At 53.1% G+C, this 26,031-nt stretch overlaps 3 protein-coding genes across 4 annotated transcripts; all 3 read left to right on the top strand.

The window, feature by feature from the left end:
• The first annotated feature begins 12,261 nt into the window (after nt 1-12,261).
• LOC118836198 (uncharacterized protein C19orf85-like) lies at nt 12,262-13,316 on the top strand. The gene is made up of 2 exons (XM_036743551.1): nt 12,262-12,434; nt 12,818-13,316. The coding sequence occupies exons 1-2, from the start codon at nt 12,262-12,264 to the stop codon at nt 13,314-13,316; spliced, it is 672 nt and encodes a 223-aa protein (XP_036599446.1).
• A 405-nt stretch (nt 13,317-13,721) lies between these two features.
• Nucleotides 13,722-17,013, top strand: ISOC2 (isochorismatase domain containing 2). Of its 2 annotated transcripts, none has more exons than XM_036746937.1 (6): nt 13,722-14,183; nt 14,438-14,577; nt 15,163-15,375; nt 15,477-15,547; nt 16,221-16,338; nt 16,601-17,013. In XM_036746937.1, exons 2-6 carry the CDS (start codon nt 14,440-14,442, stop codon nt 16,679-16,681), a joined length of 621 nt encoding a protein of 206 aa, XP_036602832.1. In that variant the 5' UTR covers nt 13,722-14,183; nt 14,438-14,439; the 3' UTR covers nt 16,682-17,013. The 2 variants fall into 2 exon arrangements, with proteins under 2 accessions (XP_036602832.1, XP_036602833.1); XM_036746938.1 differs by having other exon boundaries at nt 14,175-14,265.
• A 426-nt stretch (nt 17,014-17,439) lies between these two features.
• On the top strand, nt 17,440-25,649 carry SHISA7 (shisa family member 7). Its single transcript, XM_036743550.1, has 6 exons — nt 17,440-17,815; nt 20,554-21,283; nt 22,023-22,177; nt 22,824-22,889; nt 23,013-23,162; nt 23,491-25,649. Exons 1-6 carry the CDS (start codon nt 17,440-17,442, stop codon nt 24,144-24,146), a joined length of 2,133 nt encoding a protein of 710 aa, XP_036599445.1. The 3' UTR covers nt 24,147-25,649.
• Nucleotides 25,650-26,031: the final 382 nt, after the last annotated feature.

The following is a 26,031-nucleotide window of genomic DNA, read 5'->3' as shown; positions in this document are numbered from 1 at the left end:
TGCCTCTGAAAGCCCTTAGTTTACCTCAAGTTGCAGCACAAGTGTAACCTCCAACAAAAGGCCTTTCCTGACTCCCAGAAGCACCCCAGTGTGGAAAATATTATACTATTTTATATCATTTTTAATTTCAACTAGACCCAGAGCCTGAATTAATGAGTAACCGGATGAAGATCCAGGACCTGGGCTTCTTTGTTCTCTCTAAAAGTTTGCTCAGGAAATACCCTTACCATTGTCAACAAAGCTTACCCCTGTTAGCCATTAAGGGATGAGACCCTAAACCCAAGAGAGACTACCTCGCTTAATATTAACTGACCTTTGTCAACATTCTTTCCATTAAGGAAAATCCTCTTCTTGTATCATGGTTAAACATACATGGGGGCCATACATGGGGTAATACAGGCTTGCTAAGTCTGCTAAAATAACGTATATAAGTTTTCTCATTCCTTTGTTCAGACAGCCAGAGCTTATGCTAGTAAGCTAAAGTAGCTTAAGTAAGTAAGCTAGCTCCACTATGCTTTAAGGGAAAATAATAAACAACATAGATTTTTCTATCACCTAGCTCTGTTGTTTCCTTCAACCAAATTTTCAGGTTTAACAGTTATGGTGCCGTGACTTTCGGATGGAAATGATGGAAATGGGACAATGCAGCCCAACCTTGCCAACACTTTTGGGCGCCATAGGATTAATTTTTTCCTGGAATTTTGGCCTTGACAAGGTGGGGGTAAGTTGTCTCCATTCCCAGCTTCCAAAAAGGACTCCCACAAAATTGGTTGAAGTCCGAAAATTCCCTTTAAGGTAGCTCTGGGGGCAGGGATCAGATCTGCAGGCAAACGCACATAGATCCCCTGGGAACACTGATTGATCTAGAAAATTAACTATAGATCAGTCAAAAACTAGAATTAGAAATCCAACCGTTTCTCCACTTCCTCCCTTCCTTCCTTCCCTTGGAGGCCCTGATCCTGGAGAGAAAAACTGCACTTTGCTTTTTCCCTCCCCCTCTGCCTCCCAGGAAAGGCTCTGATCCGGAGGGAGGTAACTCTGTTCTGCTTCCTCCATCTCCCCTTTCCCCCTTCCTAAGGGATAGGATATGGAGAGTCAGAAAAATCAGGAACACCAAGGCTTCCCCAAAGACTATAGGGGTGCTAATAGCTAACTCATGAAAGCTTCTAATTCTCTGTTGTTTAAACTCTAAGCTCAGTCTGTATTTGTTCTGTATTTGTTTTAATTGTCTGTTAACTGTCTGTGTGAGAGCCTGTGCTGTGAAATGTCTATACCATGTAAAATCTGAAACGCAGGTAGCCAGAGAATTCTAAGGCTGCAGTTAGGGAAACAGAGACTCTTTTTTCTTTTTCAATGTTTGGTCTGGCCAACCGGACTTGAAGAAAAAAATAGAGCTGAAACATTTTAGCAGATTCTGGGGTTGATTAATCATTAAAAGTTTGGAAACTGATTAGTTGGAATTTTGGGAGAGAACTCCCGAGACTGTAAAATCCCTCCAGGAGCTCACTCTTGCTGAAACACCCTCCCAATGCTGATCACTTAGGTGAAGTTTACTTGAGTTACAATCATTGAGATCTTTCACCATTGTTGTCCTGTCTCTGACCGAGCTCTGTTGTTTCCTTCAACCAGACATTAGTGCTTCACTCTAGGATTATTTTATATTTGTATTTTCCATGTTCCCCAGTCATACAACCACACCGATAGATGTTGGGTATTAATGTAGGCCTTGGTTTCTAGGAGAAGTTTGGCATCACTAAAGGAGATTTATGATTTCCTGGAGGCAATCCAGCCTGTTTTCTTCCTTTTGTTTGATCCTAGGCCCATTTCATTGTTAAACCTGAAAATTTGGTTGAAGGAAACAACAGAGCTAGGTGATAGAAAAATCCATGTTGTTTATTATTTTCCCTTAAAGCATAGCGGAGCTAGCTTACTTGTACGTACAAGGAGTCAGAGCGTAGGCTCTGGCTGCCTGAACAAAGCAATGAGAAAACTTATATACGTTATTTTAGCAGAGCTAGCAAGCCTGTATGACCTCATTTTTTATGACCCCCATGTATGTTTAACCATGATACAAGAAGAGGATTTTCCTTAATGGAAAGAATGTTGACAAAGGTCAGTTAATATTAAGCGAGGTAGTCTCTCTTGGGGTTAGGGTCTCATCCCTTAATGGCTAACAGGGGTAAGCTTTGTTGACAGAGGTAAGAGCATTTCCTGAGCAAACTTTTAGAGAGAACAAAGAAGCCCAGGTCCTGGATCTTCATCCAGTTACTCATTAATTCAGGCTCTGGGTCTAGTTGAAATTAGAAATGATATAAAATAGTATAATATTTTCCACAGTCATTATGCTGATAAGAGCCCAGCACAACAGCGTGCCATCACAACTATGCATCAGAACTTGTTCCTCCGTTTCCCCAATTTATGGACATCCCCCCGAATTCCCATTTTTGCCGCCTCAAAAAGAGCAACAAATATTTTCGTACATTTTAGGAATTTGTTTTAAGACTAATCCCTTCCTTAATCTCCCTTCCTTCTAATTTCCCATCCTCATTTCTCCCCTTTTTCCTCCTATTTCCCTATTGAATGAAATGTATTTCTATACCCAACTCTGCGTGTGTGTGTGTGTGTGTGTGTCTTCTTTTCACCAGATGAGAGTGAGGTTCAGGTGTTAGCCACCCCGCATCCCCTTCTCCTGTCTGTTTGTGTACCCTAAACTGCTCCCCAAAGTTTGATCCTCTTCCCCTCTTCTCTTATGATCATCAAGATATAACAGACTCACTCCCTGGCCCTGTCTAATCAGACTCTCTCTATGACCTCAGATAATAACTGTGTTCAGAGGGGACGCTGTGTCATCTCCCCATAATTGACCAGAAGCAATTTCTCTTGCTTAGTCCTTCATCATCGTTCACACGTTTTTACCTTTTTATGCTTCCTTTCACTCCTGTGCTTGAATTTCAAAGTTTCTCCTCAGCTCTGGTTAGCTCATCAGGAATGCTGGGAAATTCTTTATTTCATCAAAGGTCCATTTTTCCCCTTGTAACATTAGACAGGCAGACCTTGTTTCATGGTGCTTTGCTTTAATGAGCTTCTCAGATATTGTGTTTTTTATGAATTGAAGGTTGGTGGTAACCCTGCATCGAGCAAGTCTATCGGTGACATTTTTCCAGCAGCATGTGCTCATGTGGCACCTCTGTGTCACCTTTTGGTAATTCTCTCAGTATTTCAAACTTTTCCATCATTATTACATCTGTCGTGGTGATCTGTGATCAGTGATTACCAATGTTACTATTGCCGTTGTATGCCACAAAGCATATCCACATAAGCTGGGAAATTTAATCGGTAAATGCTGTGTGTGTTCTGACTGCTCCGCAGGCTGTTCCCCGTCCGTCTCCCTTTCCTCCAGCTACCAGTTCCCTGAGACACAACAATATCGAAATTGGGCCAGTCAATAACCCTACAACGGCCTCTAAGTGTTCAAGGGAAAGGAAGAGTCAGTCAGCGTGGTAAACTTCATTATCGTCTTATTTTAAGACATTGTTACCGCCACCCCAACTTTCAGCAACCATCACCCTGAGCAGTCAGCAGTCATCAACATCAAGGCAAGACCTTCCACCAGCAGAAAGATCATGACTCCCTGAAGGCTCAGGTGATGGTTAGCATTTTTTAGCAATAAAGTATTTTTAATTAAAATGTATACACTGGGGTTTTTTTTAGACATGGTATTATTGCAAACTTAATGGACCATAACATAGTGTAAACATAACTTTTTATATGCACTTGAGAAACCAAAAAATTCATGTGACTCAGTTTATTGCAGCGGTCTGGAACCAAAACTTCCCTATCTCCATGTCTGTACTCAGTTTTTCTGAATTAAGTTATTCTTGACTATAAGCCCATATCCTTTGCCTTTTGGAATATGTTCCAAGCTCTACACTTCTTTCCTATGTTGGCTGTTAAATCTTGTGTGTTCCTGACCGTGGCTCGTTGGTACTTGAATTCTTTCTTTCTGACTGCTTGAAGTATTTTTTTTCTTTGACTTGGAAGCTCTCAATTTTGGCTATAATGTTCCTGGGAGCTTTCATTTTGTAGTTTCTTTAAGGAAGTGACTGGGAGATTCTATTTCCACTTTGACCTCTGGTTCTGGGAAGTTTTCAGATTCCTTAAAATATTATGTCTGGGCTCTTTATTTTTTTATTGTGGTGCTAAGTTAGCCCAATGATTCTTAAATTTTTTCTCCTTAATCTGTTTTCTGGATCAGTTGTTTTTGCTATGACTTACTTTACATTTTTTCTATTTTTTCACTTTTTTCTTGACATTATTTTGATATTTCTTGTTGCCTTATGGAGTTACTGGCTTCTATTTGGTCCACTCAAATTTTTGGGAAGTTTGTTACTTGGCCAAGGCTTTGGAACTCTTGTGCCAAACTATTCATTGCATTTCCATTTCTTTTTTCCCCCCTAACTCTCATTCCTTTTCCACTTTCTTCCGCAAATACTTTCCTTCCATTTATAAAAATCATTTTTAAATGCTTTCTTTATGTCTTCCAGAAATTCTAGTGAATTTGTATCCAAGTTGTGTTTTTCTTTGAGGCTTTGCTTGTAGATATTTTGGAGTCTTTCTCTTCTTGTGGGTTTACATCTCGTGCATCCCAGCTAACCTTATAGCTCATTAGAATGGGATTCTTAAGGTGAGAAAATTTAGGATTCAAAATCTTATGGAAGTGAAAACAAGAAAGAAAGAAAGGAAGACAGAAAGAAAGAAAGAAAGAAAGAAAGAAAGAAAGAAAGAAAGAAAGAAAGAAAAAAAGAAAGAGAGAAAGGAAGGAAGGGAGGAAGGGAGGAAGGAAGGAAAGAAGGAAGGAAGGAAGAAAGAAAGGAAGGAAGGCAGAAAGAGAAAGAAAGTGAGAGAGAAAGAGAGAAAGAAAGTGAGAAAGAAAGGAAGGAAGGAAGAAAGAGAAAGAGGGAGGGAGGAAGAAAGAGAAAGAGGGAGGGAGGGAGGAAGGAAGGAAGAAAAGAAGGAAGGAAGTTTAAAAAAAAAAGAATGGGATTACTATTTTGTTTGCACATTCTCCTAGTCTACTTCCTGACTTTGGGTTGGATGTTAGCTCTGGACTCTTCTGGAAGAAAGGTCTAGGCCAGTCTTGTTGCTGCTTTCTTGGGGTGGTGTTGTTCCAGGATCTCAGGGACAGGCCAGGGATCTACAGCCTCTCAGAGTTCCTAAAATGGTCTGATTCAGAACAAAGTCTGCTTGTTCACCCCTGGCTTGGGCCCTGCAAGTTCCTGACCTGGATTTGGGGCTGAGCAAGAGTAGATGCTGCTAGACTCTGCCCTATCATCCAGCTGGAAAGCTCTTTTCACTCAGAGGGGCAGAATTGTAGGTTCCCCTTTGGTCTGGTATTCCTCCCCGGCTTACCCCGCTGCAGGCTGAGCTAGATTTGGAGGTACCTGGGGTCTGAGCCACACCTCCGCTGCTATTGCTTCTTGGCCCAGGGCCTCCCTACCAGGAATGCCAGTTCCCCTTCTCATTCCACCCTGGATCTGCAACCCAGGACTGAGTAGTGGGTGACAAAACTGCCGATTGGTACCTGTTCTCACCATAGTGCCCCAGTGTGGCGCTAGGGGTGTCCCAGAATGGGTCTGAGACCTGCTCTCTTTCTGGTACCCTTCTTCTCCCTGGGTGCTGAAGTGTTCCTCACCCTGTGTGCTCTGGCCCACCCCACCTCCAGTGTCCACAGACCTCCCTAGGTCTGTCTCCTTATGCTGAGCTGGGCTGGATGTTGAACTTACTGTAACTTTCTGAATTTCCCCATCAGGATCTGGTCTGGCAAATTTTCTATACCAGTTAGGGAAAGTTCAGAGAGAGGCTCTCACCGCATTGCTTCCTATCATTCTGCCATCATGGCTCTGATGGGGCTGGGATCTTGTGAGAAATAACCATCTTACCAAGAATTCCACCTGGACATTAGTGAATATAGAAAAAAAAAAAAGATTTTTATTTCCGGTCATTTTGGACGGGTGATCTGGCCAACACACCCTTGTGGAAAGGCAAAGCCTAGCAGGCACAGGCACACTTCTAGACAATTACAAAGGCCCTTTTATGATTTCTGTCCTGATTCACATTTCCCCCCTGCATCCCATTGGTCAGGCATTTCAGGGTTGACAGCCTCTCTGAAAACACCTAAACTCACCCCCATGTGGGTCTCCACCCCTGCTCACATCTCCCATTTCCACATTTCAATTCCCCTCCCTTTCTGCCACACACTTTATACTTTAGTAAAGGAAATGCCAAGCCATAATGCTTTTAGTTTCAACCCAGGTTGTCTATATCAGATTTTATGATCTCCATAGCATGAGAAAGGAATTTTCTCAATTTCTAAGGGAGTTGACAAAAGTTGTGAGTTGAAGATTCAACCCAGGATATTGGTAAGAAGAGTCCCATTATTTATCTAAGACAGGGTCTGGGGCAATGGGCACCATCCTCGGTGAGCCACACTTGGTCTGCCAGTTTTTTTGATACACAGGAAAAAGGCCTTCTCAGAACAAAAGAAGGGGAGTCTGCTCTGAGACATGCTGATGAACAGACAGCCAACATCCCTGGCTGCTTTCTTCTGAAATCAGTTTATCTCTTACATTAGCCATCAGCATGATTTCTTGGGTTTCACAAATTATGTTTCACATAATTTCTGTGGAAACAAAATTCAATCATCCCTTATAATCTGAGCCCCCAAAAGGAAAAGACCATATCTTTGGGATATGGACCCCAAAAAAGAAAAGCCCCTGGACTTTCCCACATGGCCCATGTCCCTGACATTCACCTCAGGCACCCGGCCCTTCTGGGTCCTTCTCTGTTACCTCCCAGTCACCCCAGACGACTTGGTCACTCCCAGATCCTTCCCACAGCCTTTCTGTATATAAGGTCCATCTTGCCCCACTAAATTGCTCGGATTCCTTAAGAGTCTGGCCCATTTGTAGTCACAAATACGCTCAGATTCAGTCTGGCCTGCTTGTCAATACAAGTGTCACAAATATGGCAAATTCTTAAAATCTTGCCCACCTTGACCTGTGTTCTAATAAACCTTATCTCTAGCTGCCCTCTGAACCCTGAACCTTTAAAGCTGCCCTCTGCTCTACCCAATCAAAAGCTTCTTCATGATCAACTGATGATAAGCACCCCAGGACCTTGCATCATCGATTCATGGTAACGGAGGTAACAATGTGGTCCACAGCAGCATACCACTTTGGAAAGTCTGGCTGTTCCCTGTTGTTCTAAGGGTGTGATTCTCATGGAAATCTTGGGAATATCGGCTTTTAGTCCTTATACCTCCACCTCCAGAGTCCATCCCTTATGACTAGACCTCCTCCCCCAACAGATGTCTCCACGGACACTCAGTTCAATTCAGCTGCTCATTCTCTGTTTTCTGCAGCATCTCTTCCGTCTCTTCCACATGTTTTACTCACTGAACTATCTCCACCTCCCCCCCATCCCCATGTTATATGTTGAGTCCCTGTTGGGGTGGTCTTCCCCAGAGTCAAGATACCCTATGGGTCTAGCCTCCTAAAAACACAGTTCATAAACCACATCAACCCACTTACCCTTAATAGTCCTCCAGGGTACAAGGTTGGTTCAAAGCAAAGCTCCACCTAGCTCCTCATTTTGTTTCTTAAAAGGCCAAATGGGCATGATGGGAGCCTTTAGCTAGCCAATGGCTACCTGCCCTTTAATTCTATCTTATAGGGGTGATGAAGTGGAAACATCATTTAAGACAACATCAGAGCACTGGGCCCGGAGATAGGAAGACTCATCTTCCTGAGTTCAAATCTGGCCTCACCTACTAACGAGCTGTGACCCCATTTGCCTCAGTTTCCTCATCTGTCAAATGAGCTGGAGAAGGAAACAGCAAACCACTCCAGCATCTCTGCCAAGAAAACCCCAAATGGGGTCATGGAGAATCGGACACAGTCAAACAACAATATGTTACCCGCCCCTTACATTCTAGAACTCCATTAATGGGGTGGAATGGGAAAGGAAATCATCTGATGAGACATCCCTAACACGTAGCACATCCAGGACTGTGCTGTTAGGTCTGAGTGAGCAAGGCAGGTAGAGTGTTGGATAGAATATTGAGCCTGGAGCCCAGAAGACTCGAGTTCAAACTAAAGCTGTCCTCAAACACTTACCGTGTGACCCTGGGCAAGTCACTTAACTTGTTTGCCTCACTTTCCTCAACCATAAAACGGGCATCATACTAGAACCTACCTCCCAGGGTTGTTTTAAGGATCAAATAAGATAACATTTGTGAAGCGCTTAGCACAGAGTTCGTGTTTAATACTCATTTCCTTCCTCCCTTCCTCCTTTGTCTCATCCCTTTGCTAGCCTTGGTCCCCATCTATCTCCCTAACCCCACCTCCACTTCACTCTGTATCCTTTGTCCTTGTTCCCATCTCTGAATCCTCTCCCAGTTATGGGGAAAACCAAGGGGAGCTGCCCCAAGTGAAGAAGCCAAACTGAGGGCCCTGCTCCCCTTCCCACAAATTGTGGGGGGATTAGGACAGAGCCCTGACCTCGGGCCCAGGAAGGGAGCCTCAGGGACACTACCCTGTGGTTAGGGTGCCTCCCAGACCGCTTCCCATTTGACCCTCGTGTCTCCAGGATATCTGTCAGCTGTCTCCTACATAAATTGACCCCAACCCATGGCATAGGCTGTTAGGACCCATCCCTTCAGAGAATTGGTCAGTCAACCATTTATTAAGAACTCACTATGTGCCAGGCACTACGCTAAGTGCTTTCAGAGAATATAAAGACAAGAAAGAGGAGGGAAACGTACAGGTAGGAGGGAGATAATGAGTTCGGTTTTGGATAATCTGAGAATGAATGAATGTTGAAAGAATACATTATTTTTTAATATATTAAGCACTCACTGTGTGCCAATCAGTGTGCTTAGTAGATGCTGGGGATCCAAAGAGACAAAGGTCAGACGGTCCCTGTTCTCAAGGAGCTCACACTGGGAGTAGGGGAGACAGCTCAGCTGCAGAGCCGATGGAAAGGCCTGAAGGTTCTTATGTTACTGAAGGAGTTAAGATGACAGTGCCAGAGACTGAAGGGTATAGAGCCAGGGTGGATGGTAAGGCTTGGTGGCCAACCGGTTGCATTCAAAGGAATGGACTTGGAGGTTCCATCTCACGCCAATCCTGTGAGCAGCCCAGGCAAGGGAGGGAAGGGGGTAGGGCAGCCCAGCGGTGGGGGCTCTTCCAACTGCCTGGCCATCCCTAGCTGTGTCCTTGCCAGAGACTGCATCCACTCCACCCCCTGAAATTCCTGAGAACATTGTGACCTCCCCTCTCTTCACCTGGCTCCTCAATGACCTAGGTGGTTTTCCCTACCTGGGGCCTCAGGGCATGCCAACCCTTCCAGGAATCCACTGAGAAAACAGGCACGGCTCTAGGCAGCTAGCCCCATGCTTACTTTACTGGCAGGATGTGAACTTGGTGCCCAAATGACAATATCCCAACCTCTCTGGGCTCTGAAGAGAAGACAGGGCCATCTATCCCCCACCCCTGAGGCCCATTCCCCTCCAGTTTTTCTCCCCTCTCTTCAGTGCAGCTGGGTGGCTCAGTGGATAGAGCTCTGGGCCTGGCTTCAAATCTGGCCTCAGAGACTTACTAGCTGTGGGACCCTGGGCAAGCCACTTAAGCTCTGTGTGCCTCAGTTTCCTCAACTGTCAAATGGAGATCATAATAGCACCTACGTAGCAAGGTTGTTGTGAGGATTTGTAAAGTGCTCAGCCCAGTGCCTGGCACATAGTAAGTATATACACGCTATCCCCTCCTCTTGGCCTTCATCCCTCTAGTGATGTCCAAGTCAATTACCAACCATGTATCTATATTCTTGACTTTTATTACTGGGAGTCCTCTGGGCCCAGGTCCCAGACTCTGCCCCACCTCCTACTCTTCCTCCCTTTAATCCCAAAGCTCCCCACCCACCCACCCAGTGTTGCTCATGCAGGAAGGCACCTCTTGTACAGCTTGTACAAACAGGTGTCCAGCCTCCCAACTTCAGATCCTGCTCCACTCAGCCCCTCCACCTCCCACTCACTCCCCTTTCAGAGGTCCAACTGAGACGTTCCCCAGGCTTTCCTTTCCCAGACCCAATTCAAATGAATTCAATAAATATTTATTAAGTACCTACTATGTGTAAGTCAAGACAGTTTACTGGGGTGTGGCCATGTGACTTCTTAGAGCCTCAGGTGAGAGTTGGGTGGCACAGGCAGACCCCAAAGAGGGAAAGTAGGCCTCACACCAGAGACACTAGTCTTCCCTGAACATTCCCTATCCAAATTGCTTCCATGTGAATGGTCTTAGGAAGATTCTGAAGATCACCAGACACTGAGGTCCTTTCTGGAACTAAACTGCCAAGCATTCAACCTCTGTTCCAGAGAGCTGAACTGTGATGGGCTGGTCACATTGTTCAAATGCAAAATGTACACTTGCCAAAAAGACTATTTTATGGAGAACTCACACAGGTCAAGCATTCATGTGGTGGTCAGAAGAAGCGATACAAGGACATTCTCAGGGTCTCTCTCAAGAACTTTAAAATTGACTGACATGGCAGACATTGGCACAGGACCACTCAGTATGGTGTTCCCACATCAGAGAAGGGGCTGTGCTCTATGACCAAAGCAGAATTGAAACAGCTCAAAGGAAAAGCAGGATGCGCAAGTTTGGAATATCCACCCCAAATGTTCACACGCACTATTTGTGCCCAGCCTGTAGTAGAGCATTCCGAGCTTGTATTGGTCTGATCAGCCACAGTCGGACACATTGAATCTTGACTCTATCATAGTGGTGTCACTGTGGTCCTCTTCAAGAACAAAGGACAACAGCCAACCAACCAGCCACGTGTCAGGCACTGTGCTAAGTGCTGGGGATACAAAAAGAAGTAAAAGGTAGTCCCTGCCCTCGAGGAGTTTATAATCTAAGATGGGGGGGGGACACAACATGCAAACAAGCTAGAGGCAGGATAAATAGGAAAGAATTAACAGTGGGAAGGCTTGGGGAAGCTTTCTGTAGAACAGGGGATTGGAACTTGAAGCAGGGAGGTCAGGAGTCCAAGTGAAGGAAGGGAAGGCTCTATGGCAGGACTGCAGAGCCCCTCCTACCAGCATCCTCATCCTACAAACCAGAATATCTGGGGCAGAGGATCTTGTTTTCTTTGCTCAGCCCCCACCCCCTCAGCAACCCGGGATTCTGCCATCCCAGCCCCCATCGATGCAGCTCCAATTAAGAGCCCTTCACTTTGATTGCTGCGATTGACTCTTCCCCTCGACTCCCCCCACCTCCCGGACTCCTCTTTGTCCCATAATTAGCCGACCCTCGGCCTTTCTCCTCAATACCACAGTCCAGTCTCTGAATCCCAGGCAGAGTTATGTGCTAATTGGACTCGGGGCAGGGAAGGGAAATGCTACCCCACCCCCTTCTCTGCTCTATATTAACCCTCCCTCCCCCCGCCCCCACCTCCAGCCCTGGATCAGGAAGCCAATTCTCCAGAAGACAGGAAGGTGTGGGCAGGAGTGGCAGACCCCCAACTGCTTCCTTCTCCTCCGCTGCCATATCTTTCCCCAGTCCCTCCCCATCCCATCTCCCTCTCTCTCCTCCATGCCCTTCTCTTCTCTCCCTCTTTCACTCTCATCCTCTTCTCTTTCCTGTCTCCATCTTTTTCTCTTCTATCCTTCTTTCCCTCTCCCAGTCCCTAGTCTTTTCCCTCCCTCCCCATTCCATTTCTTCTCTCCCCAGCCCCTTCTCTCTTCCATCCCCTCCCTATCTCCTTTTCTCCACTATCCTTCTCTCCCCTCATCTCTTTCTCCCCCATCCCCTTCCTTCTCCCTCCCATCCCCTTCACTCATCCCATTTTTTCCTCAATCAATCCATTTCTTTCTCATCCATTCCCTCTTTCCCCCCATCTCCATTTCCTCCCATTTTTGTTACCTCTCCTCCCCTTCTCTCCTCTTGCTCTATCAATAGCACCACAGAACATCAGAGTCAGAGTTTGCAACACCGAAGACCATAAAAACCACCACCCCACCACCACTCATTTTCTGGAGGGAAAACCTGAGGCCTAAAGAGGAGCAGGGATTTGCCACCAGGGGTGGAGAGGGGTCTTGTCTTCTGCCTGAGACTGGGGTCTGTGTGTGTATGGGGAGGGAGTCTGTTTCCCCATACAGCACTCATTTCCTCTTTCCTACCCCGAACAGCTCCTGGACGGAGGGAGATGCACCCTGGCACCCCAGCCACCTCAGGGCTCCCTGAACCGGCACCCCAGGAGCTGTGCGCCTTCGTGAGTGGAGTGGCTGCCCGAATCTTGAAGACCCTGCAGCCCCGGAAGGCTCGCCCCCCCCGGAGAAAACCCAACCACCGGAGATTCCTCTACAACCAGCTGTGCAGGTCAGTGCTGGACCAAGAGGCAAGGGCAACTGTGTGGGCCAGGGCCAGCAGAGACAGAGACAGAAATAGAGATAGAATCAGATAAACAGGAGTATAGAGGGGGAAAAGAAACTGACAGTGAGAAACAGAGGGGCAAATAGAGAGACCAAGAGGCTGATAAATGGAGAGACAGCAAGAGAAAGAAATAGAAACAGACAAGCCCAGGTGAGGATGTGAATGTGGAGGGAACAGAAGAGAAATGGAGGGAGACGGGATGGGATGCTGAGATGGAGCAGAAAAAAGGGGGTGGGGTGGAGGGAGCAGGGGGAACACCCAGAGACCAGAGAGGGGTTTGGTTCAGAGACAAACGCAGTGACCCACCCCCAACTCCCCAATCTACACAGGAGTTTTGCCGATATCGAGGAAGCCACCCAACACTTGGCCCTGACTGTCCTATCCCAACAGGGTCCAGGCCGCCAGCCCAAGCCCCGGCTCCAGCGGCCGTCCTCGCCCTTCCTCGGGGTGGCCCAAGCCCTGGCTGCCCCAGAGAGTCCGGGGCCAGGGCTGGCCCTGAGTCCCAGGGCTCTCCGGAGCCCGACCCATGAGCTTTTTGAGATCATCCCTTTGAGTCCCAGGCTGCAAACCCCTGGCCCTTCCCTTCTTCCCCCAGTTGCTGGAGACCCCTCCATGCTTGCCCAGGTGCCCCCTGCCTGTTCCCTGTTTGTCCAGGCTCCCCATCTCCCCCCAATGCCCTGTGGTCCCGCGGAGCTGTCCCACAATGCTGCAGACATCCAGTACCAGGACCCGGGTCAATGCCTTCCCTACGGAGCCCCGGCCCCCTTGTGCCCCCGTGGTCTCAGAAGAGACCCTGCTTGCTGGGATGTGCTGGGCTGCGGAGACTGAGCCATGCCACCCCTGCAGGGGCCCAGAGCTGGGGACCCTCTGCCCTCTGGACACCCCTACCGGCCCCCTCTGTCTCTGAGCGTCCAGTTCAGTCCCTGGGCCAGTCTCCTTCCATCCTTTCTCATGTCGGTCTCTATTCTTCACTCAGCCTTCTCTGAGGGTCCTCCCGCCCCGCCCCCCCCGCAAGCCTAGCACGCCCCTAGCCCGGAGACCAGGACTCAGCAGGTGCTTAATAAACGCTTCCATTGAATTGGAGTTGTCTCTTTCCTCCTGGCGCCAGTTCACCCACCCCCCCTCCTCGCGCGCACGCGCAGATATGCTCCAGGTATTTCGGAAGGGATGGGGGGGAGGGTAAGGATTCTGCTAGGAGACTAATCACGTCACCACGTCTCGAGCCTTCTCATTGGTCCATAGGGCAGCGGCCAGGCTGGGACGGGGCTCCCGGCGCCCCAGCCTCGGCCTCTGCCTTACGGTAAACCCTCGTGACCTTGGCCCTCATACCCAGCCTGCACGTCGGACTCCCGAAGATCTCTCTACCTATGGCTAGGTGGGGGATCAGCGGTCAACGGACCTGGGTTTTCTTTTTTCCTTCGACTTTTCTTCTTGACCCCGCCTCTCCAAGGATTTGAGGTTTCTGATTGGTGAAGCGGGGCCCACAGCTAGCCAACGGGAGCGCCAAAGGCGGGACCGGAGGCTCCTCTTCCTCTTACCTCTGAGCCCACAGGGTCCTTGAGCACTGATTGGCGCCTCGGACCCCGCCCTCTCTCTGTTTGGCGACTCGGGCACCGCCCACTTCCCGATTGGCCTCCCTGCTTCAGGGGCGGGACGTCTTATATTCCTAAGGAAATAGCGAAGGTCGAGGAGGCGGTGAGTACGGGGGCTTCCTGACCTCCGACCCCCGGGGACTGGCGGGGCACGCGCAGACCCGTTGGGGGCTAGGCGGGCCTAGGCACGTGGGAGGAGCTCCGCCTTGAATTCTGGTCTGGGGGTCGGGAGGCGGGCCGGGAGGAGGGCCGGGGTCCCCTGCTCCTCCTCTCCCGCGCCTCGGTTTCCCTTTCTACAAAGAGGGGTCCCAAACCCTCCGAGGCTGGACGGCCCCCAACCCCGTCTCTCCTCCCCAGGGATGGCAGCCACCCGGCCGGCCCTGGGCCGCGTGCTCCCCGGCTCCTCCATGCTCTTTCTATGCGACATGCAGGAGAAATTCCGAGGCACCATCTCCTTCTTCCCCCAGATCGTGGCCGTGTCAGCTCGCATGCTCCAGGTGCGGGCCCCGCCCCGCCCTCACCTCCTAGCTGCCACAGACCTTTCCCCATCCACCCCCAGGTGTCTTGACATCCCCCCCCACGACCCCCTTCTCCAGGTGTCCTGTCCCCACCTGAGCCCCCTCCAGGTGTCCTGTCCACACCTGGCCCCCCTCCAATTGTCTTGTCTTTACTTGATCCCCCCAAGTGTCTTGTCACCATCTGACCCCTCCTCCAAACGGTGTTGTCCTTACCTGACCCCTCTGGTGACTTATCCACACCTGACTCCCTCCAGATGCCCTGTCCCCACTTGACCCACCTCCCAGTGTCCTGTCCCCACCTGACCCCCCTTCTAGATGTCTTGTTCCCACCTGACCCCCCCCAACTGTCTTGTCCTCCCCTGTCTTGTCCTTACCTGACCCCCCCCAACTGTCTTGTCCATACCTGACCTCCCTCCAACTGTCTTATCCTTATCTGACCCCCCCCAGGTGTCTTGTCCATACCTGACCTCCCTCCAACTGTCTTATCCTTACCTGACCCCCCCCCCAGGTGTCTTGTCCACACTAACCCCCCCCATCTGCCCCACTTTTCCCCCTTACCCCCAGGTGGCCCGGGTATTGGACATCCCAGTGATGCTGACAGAACAGTACCCCAAGGGCCTGGGTCCCACAGTTCCAGAGTTGGGAGCCCAGGGTATCCAAGCAGTGCCCAAGACGTGCTTCAGCATGGTGGTACCTGAAGTGGAGCGGCTGATGAAGGCCAGACCTGGCCTCCAGTCCGTGTTGCTGTGTGGCATCGAGGCCCAAGCCTGTGTTATGGTAGGGTTCCCCTCAGCCCCTTCTCTGACTCCAGGCAGGCCCCTGGGGTCACCCTTAACCTTCACTGGCCCCTGACCTCTGACCACCCCCCACCCCCCCAGAGCACAGCCCTGGACCTTCTGGAGAGAGGCCTGGATGTGCACGTGGTGGCCGACGCCTGCTCCTCCCGAAGGTCAGTGAGCAGGTGGGGAGGGGGGCTAGAGAGGCGGTTCAGCAAGGGGGACATTGGGACCCGTGGTAGCCATCCCATGGGACCACCCCTAAAACACTGGGGTCCTTGGGTGGGTTGCTGGAGCCCACCCACAGATACCCCTCCCGTTCGGACTGAACCACGTGGCAGTGAGAAGAGGGAGGGGGGTTACATCTTCATTCTAAAAGCCATTCCCCCCCCCCCCCAAGCCTTTCCCGGCCTGACCTTCCCCACCCAATGTAAGTAAGCTCTCCCTCCCCGGTTACTTTGTTATCCTTATCTTAGCCCAGGTAGGAAGAACAAAGCTCCCCCACCCTCGGCCCCCCTCCCCCCCCCCCCACCTTGCAGCATCACAGGAGTCTAGATCTCCCAGCTGCCCCTCAACCCAGGTCTCCTCCCCGGACCCAAGAGAGCTTGCCTCCCCCCGGCCTAACGCTGTGCCTGGTACACAGTTGGAGCTTAATCGGTGTTGGAATTCTTAGAGATCACTCATCCAGCCACACTCCCTCACCCATTTCCCAGAACCAGAGGCTGGAGCCCAGGTCACCCAGCCTAGTACCACCCGACTTCCCACAGTGAGAGAGGTGAGAGAGAGATCCCCAAGCACAATCCGCCCCCTCGCCCCCACCCCTACCCCACTCGCTTCCTCCTTCAGTCAGGTGGACCGGTTGCTAGCCCTGTCCAGGATGCGCCAGAGTGGGGTCTTCCTCACCACCAGCGAGTGCCTCATCCTGCAGCTGGTGGGCGATTCTGCTCATCCGCGTTTCAAGGAGGTAGCCGAGATTTCCCCTGGGGCCCTCCTCCATCCCTTGGGCTTCCACCTCCCTTCTCTCCTCCTACCCCACCCCCAGCCCCTTGGCCTCCCGGAGTCCCGATCCCACCGTCCCTCCCCTCCCCCATTCCTGGGACTTGCACCTCCTACCCCCTGACCCTAAGCACGGTTCCTTGGGTTTATTCCTCCCACCTTCCTCTCCCTCTCTGTGCCTCACTCGTCCCTCTTCCTCCCCGCACCCCCCTTCTCTCTTTTCTTTCCAGGTGCAGAAATTAATTAGGGATCCAGCCCCCGATAGCGGACTCCTTGGCTTGTTCCAGGGCCAGAGCCCCCTCCTCAGCTGAACACCCCCAAATCCCCTTCGCACACACACACACACACACACACACACGCACATGTTGGATCGGCCGCGACGCGAACTCCCTACTGCCCGGGACCTCCTACTAGTATAGCCTGGATCCCCTCTCCTGGGGGCGAAGGTCTCTGTCCCGGGAGAGGAAAAAGATTCCTTCCTCCCCACCCCCCAGCAGAAAGCACCGGTCCCATTGGTCGACCACCTCCTTCTATGCAAATGAACCCTTGAAAAAAGGGAGGGGATTGGCTAGGCCCTGGAGGGGGCGGACTGGGGGGAGGTGACCCTTCGAGCTTGGTTCGAGGAATAAAGCTTTCCTCTACATGTGGACGAAACCATTCTTGATCACGGCAGGGGGAGCGCGGGGGAGGAAGGGGCCATTGGGAACTGGCGGGGGGGTCCGCAGAGACTTTGAGATGCTCAGAGACAAGAGACGCGTGGCGGCGATACCAAGACACTTGGAGACAGGGAGGGGCAGGCAGGGGGTTGGCAGGGGCAGGACGGGGCGCAGAGAATAAGCCGGTCTGTCCCGAGATCCGGAAGCCCGACATCCGTAAAGCCAGGTGAGCTACAGAGAAAAGCGGCGGGGGGAGGGGGGGGGGATGGTTGATCCCACGGCACGTCAGCTCCGTAGTCCAGGCGCCCATCAGCCCCCTTTCCCACCGTCAACGCCCCCCTCCCCAGAGACCCAGGCCTCGGAGCTCCCAACCTCCGTCCCCTCAGAGACCCAGGCGTCCTTTCTCCGCAGTCATGATACCCTTCGGGGACCGGGCAGTCTCGGGGAGCCAGGAGGACTGCGCCCCCAGCCCCTGCTTTCGGGAGCCTTGGTTTTCCCTCTCCAAGTTGTGTCCGCTCTCAGGCACCCAGGCTCCCTGGTGGCTTCGCAGGCACGCAGGTGTCGTGATCCCCAAGTCTCGGTTCAAAGACCCGGGCATCCTGATACCCGAGGCTTGTCCTTCTGCAAGGACCCAGGCAACCTTATCGCTCCTCTCTGCCCCAACTCCCTCCCCCTCCCGCAAGGACCCGGGAATCCTGTACCCCATACCTATGCAGGAGGCCCGCGCTCCCGTCTCCATGGCAACAGGAGTCTATTCTGCGCCGGGAACAACCCGCTCCTGCCGCAGCCGTGGCCCTCCCCCCACATAACCCCCCCTCAGCCTTGAGCCCCTGGAAGGAAAGGGAAGGGGCGCTTTGAGTCCCTATGCCGATGTCGCCCCCGCCCCCCACGCAGAGACCACCGAGACAGGGAGAGATGTAAGAGATGATGGGCAGAGGCTAAGGTGACAGAAACAAAGAAAGACGACAGAGTGGGAGACACCCAGAATGAAGGGACCATAGCAAAGGCGAGCCCCGCGCCGAAAGCACGCAGTCTGAGGGGAGCCGGGGGCCGCCCTCTCCAAGCGTCAGGGCTCCCAACTCCACTACGCCCATTTATGTACCCCGGACCCCCTTTCCTCTGGTTGTCCAGGACCCCACTCGTTTCCTGACGCTGCTTCTCCACCCTCTGACATTCCGGCAGCCCTCCTTTTCCCCAATCCTAAATCCTCCCCGTAGTCCCTGGAATCTGCACATAAAAAAAGGCACACACACACACACACACACACACACACACACACACACGCCAAGTGCCCCGGCTCCCACCTACCCACCCACACATAGACATACATTCAGGGTTCTGCCCCCCCCACACACACACACAAAGAAACACACACAAGGACCAAGCACACACCAACACACTCAGGACTCTGGTCCATTTCCTTCATTCATTCACACACACACACACACACACACACACACACCAGGCTGAAGCTGTAGGCAGCTGGCAAAGCTGGGTAAGGAGAAGGGGTGGGTGGGGGGACTGGAGGCCCGAATCTCTATCTGTGTCCCCTGCTCCCAGCTGTGTTGGGGGGGGGGGCGCTGAATCTCCCTGCTTTGGAATAAGCAGGTGTAGAGATGGAGACAAGGCACAGTTGAGGAGACTTAGAGATTAGAGACAGATTGGACTTTGGAGCCGAGGAGGGTCCAGGGATTCAGTCAGAGGAAGATATTCATACGGGAGATTGGGGTGGTGGGAAAGGGAACAGCTGTGTTGGTGACAGAGTGGCTGTGTGCTGACTGCCCCTCCCTCCATCTCTTTCTCTGCTTCTGCCTCCATTGCCTTCTCTCTCTCCATCCCCGTCTTTGTTTTTCCCCCTATTTCTCAGTCTGTGTCTCCCGACATTTCTGTCTCTGTGTCTTCCTTTCTTTGTCTCTCTACCCCTCCTCCCACCTCATTTTTTTGTCTGGGTCACTCCAGTGGGCAGGGAGGGCTCTGGGTGGGGATGTTCCTGGCTCTCCTGTCTCAAGCTAGTGATGGGGCATGGGGGGGGGGGAGGGAGGGAGATGTATCTCTACCACTCTCTATGGCTACCCCCCTAACTAAAAAAGCATCAGAGGCTAAGGCGGGGGGGGGGGGGGAGAAGGGAGAGAAATTTTGTCTGCCAGACAAGGTGCCCTTTGGAGAGGGAAGGGGGATTTCGTGGGTGTGTGTCTGTCACAATCCCATTTCTGAGAGAGGGTAAAGGTCTGACTGAGTCAGGGAGCCTCAGGATCTGTCCATGGTGCCTGGAGCTGTGCCTAAGTGTTTCTGGTTGTATGTGCCCACACTTGGTATTTGGGTATATCTGTATCTGCGGTGTCTGGGGGTTGGAGGAATGGGTTCCTGCCTGTGGGAATGAATTGTGCACCTGTGTATGATGCAGTTGTATCTGTTACTGCGTGTGAGGTTGTGTGTGTGCATGTATTGTCAGTGGGAACTGAGAGTTCCCATCTGTGGAAGGGAAATGCTGTGTCCACAAGTTGTGTCTAGCCTGCAGCTGGGGGCCCCCTGTGCCATAAGGCCTGTTGGACAACTGTGTGGAGGGGAGGCTGCAGGTCCCTAGTCATGGAGGAGAGGTTGTATGTGCATGGGTGTTGTGACTGTGTTGCTAGGGGGAGAGTGTGTATCTGTGGGCCACTAGGTTGTGTCTGTGTCATGTGGCAGCATATGTTGTATGTCTCCAAGGAAGTGGGGTTGGTACCTTGGTGGGCGGCTGCCATGGAAACAGGTGGAGTTAGACTGGGAAGAAAGCCCTGAGTCCTGTGTTCAGGGGTGGCCCCAGCTCCTAGTGGTTGCCCCAGTCCATGCCCTGGGCCAGGGTCCCTTTGGGCTCCCACTCTGAAAGCCTTTTTCTATGTCCCTCCCAATGGGTGGCCCTCTCACTGTCCCTGTCTCTTGTTCCTTGCATGTGCCCTTCCCATCTCCCTGGGGGTCTCTCTGACTGTCTCAGCCCCCTCTCACTGTCTAAGCATCTTTCACTGCCTTTGCCTTTGTTTTCCTTTTTCTAAGCCTACTTGTCTCTCCTTGCTTTCTCCCTTACTGTCTCTGTCTCTGCCGTCTCTCTCACAAGATGTGTATTCATCTCATTCTCTGGGGAGAGCTTGAGTCCTTCCTTGTGGGGCAGGTGGAAGAGAAGGCTAAGCCCTTGTCCTTCCTCTCCAATTTCCTCCTCAGCCTTTTTGTGTCCTGCCAGTGCCCCTATCTCTGTCTCCTCCACCTTCCCTGTCTGGCTGACCACCTGGCCACACAGACTTGGCTCTCCATGGGCCTACCTTGAACCCTATTTGGATGCTCCAAGGCACTCTCCCCACTCCCAGCCTGCTCTCTCCTCTTCCCCAAGGGTTCCCATCCCTCCATGTCCTTCTCTGTGCCTGGTCCTCTCTGGGAAGCCCACCTAGCAGCTCTTTTCTCTCCTCTGCCCCTAGCAGTCCCTCTCTGCCCATTACCTTGCTTCTCTCTGTCCTCCCCCCCATCTATACCTCATCTCTTTCCTCTTCTCTTTCCAGTGCCAAGCCTTGCTGCGGCCATGCCTCCTGCCCTGTTCCTGTGCCCCCTCTTCCTGGCCTCTGCCCTGGGCCCACCCCTGGCCTTGGCCCACCTGCCCAACAGCACCAGCTTGGCAGCCACAGGCCCTCTCCCGGCCCTGTTGGCCCACCTGCGCCGGCTGACGGGGGCAGTGACAGGGAGCGGTGGAGGCAATGGCGGCAGTAGCAGTGGCGGTGGTGGACCAACCAACGGGACCTCGGGGAGCAGCAGTGGAGGGCAGGCGGCTCGGGCCCCACTGCCCGCAGAGCTGTGCCATGGTTACTACGATGTCATGGGCCAGTATGATGCCACGTTCAACTGTAGCACTGGCTCCTTCCGCTTCTGCTGTGGCACATGCTATTACCGCTTCTGCTGTGAGCACCGCCACATGCGCCTGGCCCAGGCATCCTGCTCCAACTATGACACCCCAGTCTGGGCCTACACGCCCCAGCCCTCTGATGCTGGGGGGCCTGGGGCAGGCGGGAATGGTGGGGGGCCTGGGCCAGGTCAGCCAGGCTGGCTAGATGGGAACCGGGCAGGGGCTGGAGCTGGAGGTGCTGGAGGCAGGGGTGGTGAGGGGCCAGGCGGCAGCACAGCCTATGTGGTGTGTGGCGTCATCAGCTTCGCCCTGGCTGTGGGTGTAGGTGCCAAGGTGGCCTTCAGCAAAGCATCCCGGGCCCCCCGGGCTCACCGGGAGATCAACGTGCCCAGGTATCCCAGCTGGGGCTGGGGTGGGGGGATTGGACCTGGGGGGCTCTCCAGTCATCAGAGCATAGCTGTTTGTCCCCTTCTACATGCATACAGGATAGCCAGGGGAAGGGGGACTAGAGATTTGGAGGGCCTGTTGCAGGTTTGCCTGCCCTAGGTTTTTCCCACAGCATGGTATGCCAGGGAGGAACCCCTAGGCTGGCCAAAGGGTGGAAACTGTCCTAGGCCCTGGGGATCAGTGCAGGGACCTACGGCCTCTGGGGATATGTGGTGGTGGTGAGGTTGTCCTCAGCCTGGACACCCCACAAAATGAGTATGCTCAGGTGTGGAGCCCCAGGGCTGGGTGTATGTACATGTGGGCTTCCCTGGCCACTGGAGACCAGGCAGCTGGGCAGACTGTGACCCTTAGAAGGGCTTTGTGGCTTCATCCAGAAACTTTGCCCCAGCTCTAGCCACTGATCAATCCTGGAGCATCAGATAAAACCCTAGGAGATGAGGTACAAAAAACAGAAGCCCAGTATGCCCAGGATGGTACAGAGTGGGGAGGGCCCTGTGACTCAGCCATGTGGACCAAGTGCTGGAGCCAGGCTGGGGAGGAAAACAGAGGGTCATACTGGGGAAGAGAAGAGAGGCCTCAGCAATGGGAGGGCAGAGGCTGGGTCCTTGAGGCAGAGGAGAGGAGGGTCTAGGGGGGTATTTGGGGTCCCAGTGCCCCTGACTGCCCTCCATCCCCTGCATCCAGGGCCCTGGTGGATATCCTGAGGCACCAGGCAGGGCCAACCACCCGTCCTGACCGGGCACGGAGCAGTTCCTTGACCCCAGGCCTGGGAGGACCTGACAGCATTCCACCCCGGCCCCCAAAAAACCTCTATAATCCTGTCAAAGCCTCCAACCACGGTGAGCCTTGGGACTGTGGGGGTGGTGAGGGCATCCTCCGGGGTCCCGTACTCCTCCATCCCTCTGCTGTCTCCCCCGACAATCCTGGTCTTCCCACAATGCCTCAGTGCCTGGCTTCTTTCTCTGCCTCTCCTCTCCATCACCTTCCTCCAACATCCCTCCTCCCTCCATGATTCCATGCTGATTCTCCCTCCCTTCCGCCTCCTCACTCCAATGCTGAGGCCCTTCCCCTTCCTTCCTTCCACCCCTCATCCCAGCCTGAACATTCCATCTTCTGCCTCCCCTTCTCTTCTCCTCCCCCTCCTTCTCTGCCTCCCCCTCTGTTTCTTCTCTCCATCCCTTTCTCCTTCTCTGTTTCCCTCAGACCCATTCCTCCTTGCCCCATACCTAATATCCACCCAGGGCCCCATGGAGTGCTGGGACTCTGACCCCAAGGCCTGGCTGGACCTTACCTTCCTCTTCTGTGAAATGGGGCAGTTGTTGCTGTTGCCTCTAACTTCCTGGGGAGTTGGCAGCCGAGGGGCAGGCTTGAGCCCAAGGTGGGACGAGGGGGAGCCCTTGGTGCTTTTGGGGGGGTTCTCCAAAGAGGGGGTGAGAGCGATTATTCACGGGGGAACGCTCATCCTCCTCCTCTCCCTTGTCACAGATACCCTGCATCATAATTACATCCATCTCAACGTCAACAGCCCCAAACACCATGCTGCCACACTTGGTATGGAGGGCACCTGGGGAGGGGAGAGGGCGCCTTGGTGGGGAGAAAGGGAGCTGGGGTGGTGGAGGAGGCTCCTGGTCTGGACCCTGCCTCCAACCTGCCTCCCTCTTCATGTCATCCCAGACTGGCGGGCCCAGCCTCCCCCCAGCCCAGCCCTCCACTACTCTACCCTCTCCTGCTCCCGATCCTTCCACAACCTCTCCCACCTGCCCCCATCCTACGAGGCTGCAGTCAAGTCAGAGCTCAGTCGATATTCCTCCCTCAAGAGGCTTGGTGAGGCTGGGATAACAGAAAGACGGTGGGGGAGGCTGGTCCCACGATCAAGTGGGTGGGGGGGCAGCTGCCAAGGAGGGCCAGCGCCTACCGCCTGCCTCCTTGGCTGGGTGGCACGGGGCAGGACCACCTTCCTCTATAAAATTGGCGGTTGGGTTAGATGCTCTCCAAGGTGGCAGGTGGTCTTGGGTGTGCAGTCCCTCCCCCTCCCCCCACCTGCCTGGCTCCCCTAAGACTGCCTTATCTCGAGGTACCCTCCCTATTTGAGTCTAAGTCGGGAGCCTGGGGGGCGGGGAGCTAAAAGCCCTTGTGCCTTATGTGTGCCTAGCCGAGAAGGACCTGGATGAGGCGTACATGAAGAGGAGGCACCTGGCCGAGCTGCCCCGTGGGACCCTGCCCCTTCACACCATGCGCCGACCTGGCACTGGCGGCGGCGGCTACGGCGGGGCTGGTGAAGGCTGGGGCAGCCCTGAGGAACAGGCCCCCATGCCCAACCCCCGGCGGGTCATGTCTCAGGAGCATCTGCTGTCCGACAGCGGCCGCGGATCCCACTATGAGTTCACCCTGCCCCGGGCCCGCCTGGTCTCCCAAGAGCGCCTTTTGCTGTCCTCTCCCGAGGCCCTACAGAGCCAGGAGCGGCTCCTGTCCCCGCCCCGGAGCCCCGCGCCACCTCCAGACCCACCCCGAGGGGGGCTGGCGGCCTCCCACACCAACCTGCTCCTGGGGCCCGGCCCCCCCACTCCCCTGCACGGCCTGCCCCCTCCCCTTCACACCCACCACGCCCACCACGCCCACCACCTGCGCCACAGCCTGTCCCCTGCAGCCTGGGGGGGCATGGGGCCCGAGGCAGGGGGCGGTGGGGGCACGCTAGCTCGACGCCCACCCTTCCAGCATCAGGGAGGCCTGGAGACCCTCCAGTTCATCCCTGGCCACCACCACCCACAACACCTGCGCACAGCCAGCAAGAATGAGGTGACAGTCTGAGGGCTCGAAGCCTTCCCTCCCGGAGGCACCCACCCACACAAGGCTCTGGCCAGACCGCCTGGCTGATGGGGGGCCTCATTTCTGGGGCTCTGCCCTGGCCCCCACTCCTTCTGGGATATGATCTCCAAAGGCTCCACCCCTCCTGTGGCTTCACCTCCAGAGTCTCTGGGCCTTCCTGTGACATCACCTCCAAATGCTCTCTCCTTTCCTATGACCTGATCTCCAGAGACTCTTCCTTCCAGTGACAGTCTCTCTGGAAGCTCTGGTCCTTTGTGGGACTACTTTCCCCAGTGGATCTTAGTGGATCTACTACTTATGACGTCACTGCCAAAGTCTTCACTACTTCCTGTGACATCATCTCAAGGCTCCACCCCTTCCTATGACATGGCCTCCAAATGTTCTCTCTTCCTGTGACATCATCCCCAGAGGTTCCTGTCTGTCCTGAGGTGCTAGAGGCTTGAGTCTGCTGCTCCGCCACCTTCTCCAGAGGCACCCCCTTTCCTTCCACATCACCACCAGCGGATGCCCCTTTCCTTATGACTGTCATCTCCAAAATCTCCACTCCTTCCTGCAGTGCCACCTCCAAAGGGTCTACACATTTTTATGACATGGACTCCGGAGGCTCTATCCCTTCCTGGGAGATCATTCCTAGGGACATGCCCTTCTCATCACTTCATCTCCAGAGACAGTATTCATTCACATGACATCATCCTCCACAGGCACCACCCCTTCCTGGGACTTTCTTCCTGATTTTTCCCAGGGAGGCAGGGGTCAGTTGGAGGTGGTCCCAGACACATGCTGGGATGCCAGCTCTCATCGTGTATCTCTGCATCCAAGATGCATCCCTGCTGAGGTTCAACCCTTTCCTTTTCCTATGATGTCATTTTCCAGAGGCCCCACACCTCTCCTTGGAGACAGACTCCAAGCCTCTTACTCTTCCTGGGATATTGGCCCTGAAAGCTGCCCCCGCACCCTCCCTATAGGGTGGTATCAGGCACTGAGAAAGGGTGGACTCCAGTTCTCATCAGATGGAGGCATTGGCCATGAGCCCAGCCCTCTGGCCTTTACCCCTTCACTGTCCAGTGAAACTCTTCCTCTTTCCTAGCACTAGTTCAGTACTCTCCAGAACCGCCTTCCCCACTGACCTTAGGGAACTTCATTCCCACAAAGGAACTAGGGAAGAATGGCAGCTGGAGTCCACCCCAATGTCTAGCTATCTTGTCCAGCCTTTACTTCTGCCTCATATCCAGGGTGGTCTTGCAGCATCTGCTTGAAGACCTTGAGGGAGGGCCATGTGGCCATCTCTTGTGGCAGCCCATTGCTTTTGGGGGCAGTTCTCGTCAGGACTTTCTCCTGATATCAAGCCTAAATCTGCCTCTGCAAGTTTCTCCCATTACCCGTAGTTCTGGCTTCTATGGGGAAACAGAAGAAATTGAATTCATTCTCCACATGACAGCCCTTGAAATACTTGAAGATGGCTCTCAAATTCCCCCCCGCCAAATCTCCAAGCTAAACATTCCCCATTGCTTCCACTGATCCTCCATGGACATGGACTCCAAGTCCTTCCCCATCCTGGATGCCCTCCTCTGGACACTCCAGCTGATCAATGTCCTTCTTAAACTGTGGTTCCCAGAACTGAGCCCAGTGTTCTGGGTGTCCTCTGACCAGGGCAGAGTACGGGAGCATTCTCACCTCCTCAGCACCTGGTAACCCTGCCTCCCTCTGCTGTTCTAAGTGTCCTCCTCCCTGTAGCCTGAAGGACTCATCTTCCCTGAGCCTGGGAGTTTGCCTTGAGGTTCTGGGTCCCAGTACTGTCCTAGAAGAAACAATGACAAAATTTCTTTCTGCACCTCAGGCCCCCCAATTTTAATAGGCATCCGCTGCC

The sequence above is a fragment of the Trichosurus vulpecula genome, chromosome 2, assembly GCF_011100635.1.
Source record: "Trichosurus vulpecula isolate mTriVul1 chromosome 2, mTriVul1.pri, whole genome shotgun sequence".
Classification (NCBI taxonomy): Eukaryota; Metazoa; Chordata; class Mammalia; order Diprotodontia; family Phalangeridae; genus Trichosurus; species Trichosurus vulpecula.
The sequence above is the reverse complement of the archived record's forward strand: the minus strand, read 5'-3'. Positions and strand labels throughout refer to the sequence as shown.